The 8,252-nt window shown below is 42.4% G+C and overlaps 1 protein-coding gene across 1 annotated transcript in view; it reads right to left on the bottom strand.

The window, feature by feature from the left end:
• Positions 1-664, bottom strand: part of SMARCC1 (SWI/SNF related BAF chromatin remodeling complex subunit C1) — a 177,750-nt gene extending 177,086 nt beyond the window's left edge. Inside the window, exon 1 of the mRNA XM_040445559.1 lies at positions 197-664. Within this exon, the coding sequence (XP_040301493.1) occupies positions 197-664 (468 nt within the window). The remainder of the gene's footprint in view (positions 1-196) is intronic.
• Positions 665-8,252: the final 7,588 nt, after the last annotated feature.

Raw genomic sequence — 8,252 nt, forward strand, 5'->3', positions numbered from 1 at the left:
CGGCCCTCGCAGCGTTCCCCGTTCGCACCCGCGCGCGCGCGCGCGCAGCCGCCACCGCCACCTCCCGGCCCCGCCCAGTCAACCCCCTTCCGGCGCGGAGGGCCGGCCCCGCCCCTTCTGGGGACCCGGTCCCTAACCGAAGAGGGCACGCGCGCACGCATGCGCAGCATCGGGGCCAGGCAGGTCTCAGACGAACTCTTGCGCCCGCCTCTTCCGCCAGTCGAAGCAGGCTGCGCACCTCCTCCGCTACCCAGCCTGGGCCTCTGCGTGTCTTGCTGTATCCAAGTTCCTTCCTGCGTCCGGTCAACCAGTGCAGGGAGCTTCTGTCATCCCCTGCTACAGCCGGGGAGAAAAGACCTGGCGAGAAGTTCCGAGGGGGAAGCCCGTTTAGGGTGTCGAGTGCTGTCCGAGGAACCCACGGGAAGGGTGGGAATCTGCGTCTGCCTTCTCTTGCCCTCAGACCTTCTACATCAAGCCGCCGTAGCCTTTGTAAACATCCATCTGGGACCACCACCCGGAGCTGCTCCAGCGGCACACACTTTACTCCCCCCTCGTGGCCCCAGCTGCACCACCAGCTCTTTCCTGTCTCGGGGGCCCTAGCACTAGCTGTTGGCGCCACCTGGACAGCTCTTCCCCTTTGTCGCTTAGGCTTTTTCGAATTCATAGCTTAAAAGTACTTCAGAAAAACTGAACAGCTAATCATACTCGACATTCTCTGTGCACCACTCACCACGACCTGGTATTTTTCTTATTTTCTCACTTGACCACATGAGAACTTAATTTTGACTTATTCACAGGTGTACTTTCGGTGCTGAGAGCAGAGCCTGTTATCTAATGTTCCGTAAATATTTGCTGAGTAAGTGAATGAGTGACCTATAGGGGGGCAGAAAGATTTTAAATTATTAACAAAATGTGATTGGCCATTATGGAGTTATAATATTATAGAACAGCAGACGACTAATTAATTGGTTGTGAGAAAGTCTGGTGAGTTTTTGAGATCAACTTTTAAGAATGAATAGAATGTGATCAGGGAGAAAAGGACATTCGGACACAGGAAAACTGGATCAAAGGCTTTAAAGTGTGAAAGCAAGCTGGGAGAAACCCTCCTTGAGCCTATGGTGTGGAAGCAGGAATGTTACTTGGTTGTGGCAGTGAATTTTCACTTAATCCTATAAGCATTGGGAAACCAGCTTGAACAGAGAATGACATGATCAGGTTTATAGATTAGGAAGAAAACAATTGCATATGTGGGTGATACATTACAGGAAGAAGATGAAAAAAGATGACCTGAGGGGAGCCTGGGTGGCTCAGTCGGTTAAGGTTAAGCGTCTGACTTCAGCTCTGCTCATGATCCCACAGTTCGTAATTTAGAGCCTAGCATATGGCTCTGTGCTGGTGCTGACAGCTCAGAGCCTGGAGCCTGCTTTGAATTCAGTGTCTCCCTCTTCTCTCTGTTCATCCCCCACTCACACTCTCTCTCTCTTAAAAATAAATAAACATTAATTTTTTTTAATTAAAAAAAAAAAAAAAGATGACCTGATACAGTCTAGGATAGAAACAATGAGAATAAAATAGGAGTAAGATGCGGGGCACCTAGCATTGAAAGTGCAGAGCATGCTTGGGATTTTCTCTCTGCCCCTCCCACACACTCTCTCAAAATAAATAAACTTTTTCTAAAAATCAAAAGAAAAAAATATGGTAGGCCTTAATGGCTCACTAAGTTAAGCATCCAACTCTTGATCTTAACTCAGGTCTTGAACTCAGGGTGGTGAGTCCAAGGCCTGTGTTGAGCTCCCCAGCGTGGAGTCTACCTTAAAAAATAATAAGAATTGGGGCACCTGGGTGGCTCGGTCGGTTAAGGGTCCGACTTCAGCTCAGGTCACTATCTCGCCGTCCATGAGTTCGAGCCCCGCGTCGGGCTCTGGGCTGATGGCTCAGAGCCTGGAGCCTGCTTCCGATTCTGTGTCTCCCTCTCTCTGCCCCTCCACCGTTCATGCTCTGTCTCTCAAATAAATAAAAACGTTAAAAAAAAATAAGAATAGGGGCACCTGGGTGGCGCAGTCGGTTAAGCGTCCGACTTCAGCCAGGTCACGATCTCGCGGTCCGTGAGTTCGAGCCCCGCGTCAGGCTCTGGGCTGATGGCTCGGAGCCTGGAGCCTGTTTCCGATTCTGTGTCTCCCTCTCTCTCTGCCCCTCCCCCGTTCATGCTCTATCTCTCTCTGTCCCAAAAATAAATAAACGTTGAAAAAAAAATTAAAAAAAAAAAAAAGAATAAAGAATAAATTATGAGTAAGGTGTGAATCTTGCCCTCTGAGAGCTCAGACTTTAGAAATACTGATAATAGGGGCACCTGGGTGGCTCAGTCTGTCAAGCATACGACTTCAGCTCAGGTCATGATCTCACGGCTTGTGAGTTCAAGCCCCGCATTGGGCTCTGTGCTGACAGCTCAGAGCCTGGAGCCTCCTTCAGATTCTGTGTCTCTCTTAAGCTCTGCCCCTCCCCCGCTCATGCTCTGTCTCTCTCTCTCTGAATAACAAATAATTATTTTTAAAAAATTAGAAATAAACGTTAAAAAATTTGAAATACTGATAATAGCTAGTGTTTATGGGCATTTTTATGTGTTGTGCTCTGTGCTAAGTATACCTGTATTACTGCAGATAAGGAAATTGAGGCAGAGAGAGGTTAAGTAACTGGCTAATGGGTATTAGAGTATTATTCCTGAACCCAGGAATTAAACCTTCCCACCCCCACTTCCCAAGTATACTGTGTTTTCTATTAACAGCTTATTAGCAGAGCAGAGAAAATGCCCTGGAGGAGTTCAGAAAACTATTTCATTTTCCAAGAGCCATGGAGAAGGAAGTTAGTTCTTCCAGGCCAGTGGTATTCTAACTTTTTTGCTCATATAACTTCTAAAATAATTTGGAAAACAGTATACTTTCTTTTTTGATGAAAAACCTCTAAAATTTTTCATTAAAAATAATTGAGCACATTATAAAGATGGACATTTTTAAGTAAAATGGTTAGATCATGTTTTAAAAGTTTTTATTTTGAAATAATCTCAAACTTACAAAAAAGTTGCAAATACAGTACAAAGAGCTTATGTTGCTGACATGATACCCATCACTCTTAAAAATGCTAGTGTAGGGGCGCCTGGGTGGCGCAGTCGGTTAAGCGTCCGACTTCAACCAGGTCACGATCTCGCGGTCCGTGAGTTCAAGCCCCACGTCGGGCTCTGGGCTGATGGCTCAGAGCCTGGAGCCTGTTTCCGATTCTGTGTCTCCCTCTCTCTCTGCCCCTCCCCCGTTCATGCTCTGTCTCTCTCTGTCCCAAAAATAAATAAACTTTGAAAAAAAAATAAAAAAAAATGCTAGTGTATATTTCCTACGGACAAGTATATCATGGTACAAAATTACATAATCACAATACAACCCTCAACTCCAGGAAATTAACGTTTATACTATCCTCAGATTCCATTCAAGTTTTTCTTACTGCCCCTGTAAGCTCTCTTACACCACCAAAGTTTCCAGTACAGAATCATGCATTAGATCAGGTGTCAGGTCTCTTTCAATCTGGAACAGTTTCCTCAGTCTTTAACTTTCACAACATCGACAATTTTGAAGATTACAAGCCAGTTATTTTTTAGAATGTTCCTCAATTGAGTTTGGCTGATGTTCTTCATGCTGTGTTATTTTACTGCATATAAATGCACATGATTTCATTTCTTCCATAACTTTGATGAGTTGATTAAGAGAGTATCTGCCAGGCTTCCCTACTGTGAAGTCATCCATTGTGTCTTTGTAATTAATTAGTATTTTCTGGAGAGATATTCTGAAGATTAAATACCCTATTCTTCATCAAACTTCCCCCTTATTTTTATCAGATAAACTCAAACAGTTCCAAATTTGAGTAAGTACATATTTGTAACTCTAACAATAAGAAATGTGGCTGCCATATCCTTACTATATTTACTTACTTTATCAGTTCACCTACATGTAACCATTCTCTATACTGGGGTACCCTCCCGTATAGGTACCCTCTTCTTGGCCCCTACAATCACATTCTAAGCTGCTCTAATATGCTTATCTATCTTACTGACACCACCATAGGCTTTAGAACTGAATTATTTGAGAAGAGATGGTAAGGAAATAGGAAAAGTAATAAGACATCACTCTCTGGGGGCCTGGATGGCTCAGTCAGTTAAGCGTCCAACTCTTGATTTCAGCTCAGGTCATGATCTAGTGGTTCCTGAGTTCAAGCCCCATGTCAGGCTCCAGGCTGACAGTGTGGAGCCTGATTGGGATTCTCTCTCTCCCTCTCTCTGCTCCTCCCCCCCACACTCGCTCTCTCAAAATAAATACACTTAAAAAAAAAAAAAGACATCAGGATGCCTGGGTGGTCATTTGGTTAAGCATCCAACTTCAGCTCAGGTCACGATCTCATAGTTCATGGGTTGGAGCCCTGCAGCATGGAGCCTGCTTCAGATTCTCTGTCTTCTTTCTCTTCCCCACCCCTGCTCTCTATCACACTCGCTCTCTCTCAAAAACACATAAATAAACATTAAAAAAAAATTTAAGATATCATTCTTAAACCTAATGAAGTCTAAATATGTAATAATTTAGTGGTCATAATATAACAGAGACAGTCCTCTCTTTGCCCAGGAGTACAATACCTTAAACTACACAAAGCAACCTGAATAATCAACGGGGAAAATTGCAATTACTCCATGCCTTTAAACTTTTTTATCAAAACATTAAAAAACCCTATCAGTTATAAACATATAAGGAAATGTATATAGTAAAATGAAATTTATATAATACAATCTAAAACATTAGGAACATTGGGATGCCTGGATGCCTCGGTCAGAAGAGCATGCAGCTCTAGATTTCGGGGTCTTGAGTTCAAGCCCCATGTTGGGTGTAGAGATAATACATATTATAAATATAAATAAAGATTATGTATATATAAATAAACAAATTTTAACAATAATACTTTCAAAAACCAGACACATTAAGAATTAGTGTTTTAGGGGCACCTGGGTGGCTCAGTCAGTTGGGCGTCCAACTTTGGTTCAGGTCATGATCTTGCAGTTCATGAGTTTGAGCCCCATGTCAGGGTCTGTGCTGGCAGCTCAGAGCCTGGAGCTTGTTTTGGATTCTGTGCCTCCCTCTCTCTCTGCCCTCCCCTTGCTCACACTCTGTTTCTCCCTCTCAAAAATAAATAAATATTAAAAAAAAAGAAGAAAGTGTTTTATTTTTTAGTGAACAACTTCACCAAAAGCAGTTTGTTGAACTTCTCATTGTATAAGTTATGAGCAAGCATTTTTTTCTGTGTTTTGTCAAATTCTCATACCCCTTTCTAAGTTGGGATCAGCTTCCAACATTTTGTTCTTTGCACTTTTAATGTGAAGCTTTTGGCAAGTATCAACTCCTCTGAAATGTCTTCATCCTTTTATTCACAATCACTTTCTTCATTTACATGGATATATTTGGCATACAAATTTCCTCAAGAGTCTCTGGAAGAGCTTCAAGGTCAATATTTTCATGGTCAGCTGTTTCTTCTGTAATGCTATTTATATTTGATTTGAATTTCACTTCATATCAATAGAACAAAAACAAAACAAAACAAAAAAAACAACAAAAATTACCCAATCAACTCAATAGATGGAGGAAAAACATTTGACAAAATCAAATACCCTTTGTGATAAAAACACTCAACAAATTTGAAAATGAAGGGAACTTCCTCAACCAGATAAAGAGCATTAGTGAAAAACCCATAGCTAACATTAACATCATAGTTAATGGTGAAAGACTGACTGCTTTTCCCCTAACATCAGAAACAAAGATATCTGCTCTTACCACTTGAACATTGAAGGGTTTTTTTGGTTTTTTTTAATAATTTTATTTTTTATTTTTTAAAATTTACATCCAAATTAGTTAGCATATAGTGCAACAATGATTTCAGGAGTAGATTTCTTAATGCCCCTTACCCATTTAGCCCATCCCCCCTCCCACAACCCTTCCAGTAACCCTGTTTGTTCTCCATGTTTATGAGTCTCTTCTGTTTTGTCCCCCTCCCTGTTTTTATATTATTTTTGTTCCCCTTCCGTTATGTTCATCTGTTTTGTCTCTTAAAGTCCTCATATGAGTGAAGTCATGATTTTTGTCTTTTTCTGACTAATTTCACTCAGCATAATACCCTCCAGTTCCATCCACGTAGTTACAAATGGCAAGATTTCATTCTTTTTGATTGCCGAGTAATACTCCATTGTGTGTGTGTGTCTGTGTGTGTATGTGTATATATATATATATATATATATATACACACACCACATCTTCTGTATCCATTCATCGGACATTTGGCTCTTTCTATACTTTGGCTATTGTTGATAGTGCTGCTATAAATATGGGGGTGCATGTGTCCCTTCGACACAGCACACCTGTATCCCTGTGGATAAATGCCTAGTAGTGCAATTGCTGGGTTGTAGGGTAGTTCTATTTTTAGTTTTTTGAGGAACATCCATACTGTTTTCCAGAGTGGCTGCACCAGCTTGCATTCCCGGAGCATTGAAGTTTTAACCAGGAAAATAGGCACGCACACACACACACACACACACACACACTCAGATTAGAAAGTGAGAAATAAACTCACTTCTATTTGCAGATGGCATGACCTTTATATAGAAAATCCTAGGGGTGCCTGGCTGGCTCAGTTGGTTGAGCGTCTGACTTCGGCTCAGGTCATGATCTCACTGTCCCGGAGCTTGAGCCCCAAGTGGGGCTCTGTGCTGACAGCTCAGAGACTGGAGCCTGTTTAAGATTCTGTGTCTCCTCTCTGTCTCTGCCCCTCCCCCACTCATGCTCTGTCTCTTTCTCTCGAAAATAAATAAACATTAAAAAAGAAGAAAATCTTAAGCAATCTGCTAAAAAAAATTAAACTAAATTTTTTTTTGAGAGAGAGAATACACATATATGCAAGTTGGGGAGAGGCACAGAGAGAGAGAATCCCAAGCAGGCTTTGTGCTGTCAGTAGACGGCCTGACTCAGGCCTTGATCCTGAGAACTGTGGGATCATGACCTGAGCCAAAATCAAAAGTCAGACACTTAACCAACTGAACCCCCCAGGCGCAGGCCACCTTCACATCCAACTTCAGCTCAGGTCATGATTTTGTGAGTTCAAGCCCCATGGCAGGCTCTGTGCTGACAGCTTGGAGCCTGGAGCCTGCTTCAGATTCTGTGTCTCCCTCTCTCTCTCTGCTCCTCCCCCAATCACTTGTTTTCTCTCTCTCTCAAAAATAAATAAACATTTTTTTTTATTTTTTTTAAAAATTTAACGTTTATTTATTTTTTTTGGGACAGAGAGAGAGACAGAGCTTGAACGGGGGAGGGGCAGAGAGAGAGGGAAACACAGAATCCGAAACAGGCTCCAGGCTCTGAGCCATCAGCCCAGAGCCTGACGCGGGGCTCAAACGCACGGACCGCGAGATCGTGACCTGGCTCAAGTCGGCCGCTTAACCGACTGCGCCACCCAGGCGCCCCAAACATTTAAAAATTAAAGAAAACACTAATGAGTTCAGCAAGGTTGGAAGATATAAGATCAGTGTACAAAAATCAGTTGTATTTCTACACACTTGAAATAAATAATCTTTTTTTAAAAAATTTTTTTAACGTTTATTTATTTTTGAGACAGGGAGAGACAGAGCATGAACGGCGGAGCGTCAGAGAGAGGGAGACCCAGAATCTGAAACTGGCTCCAGGCTCTGAGCTGTCAGCACAGAGCCCAACGCGGGGCTCAAACTCACAGACCACGAGATCATGACCTGAGCCGAAGTCGGCTGCTTAACAGACTGAGCCACCCAGGCGCCCCGAAATAAATAATCTTAAAATGAAATTAAGAAAATTACATTCACAATGCTATCAAAAAGAGTAAAATATTAGGAATACATTTTAAAAGAAGTGTAACACTCATACTCTGAAAATTAACAATATATTGTTGAAAGAAATTAGATATAAATAAATAGAAAAACATGTTTATGGATCAGAAGACAACATTTTTTTTTAATGTTTATTTATTTTTGAGAGAAAGAGACAGAGCGTGAGGGGGAGAGGGACAGAGAAAGAGGGAGACACAGAATCGGAAGCAGGCTCCAGGCTCTTAGTTGTCAGCACAGAGCCTGACGCAGGGCTCATGCTCGGGAACTGTGAGATCATGACCTGAGTTGAATCTGACGTTCAATCGACTGAGCCACCCAGGCA

The sequence above is a fragment of the Herpailurus yagouaroundi genome, unplaced genomic scaffold (genome assembly GCF_014898765.1).
Source record: "Herpailurus yagouaroundi ecotype Mexico unplaced genomic scaffold, PumYag 193, whole genome shotgun sequence".
In the NCBI taxonomy this organism is placed as follows: Eukaryota; Metazoa; Chordata; class Mammalia; order Carnivora; family Felidae; genus Herpailurus; species Herpailurus yagouaroundi.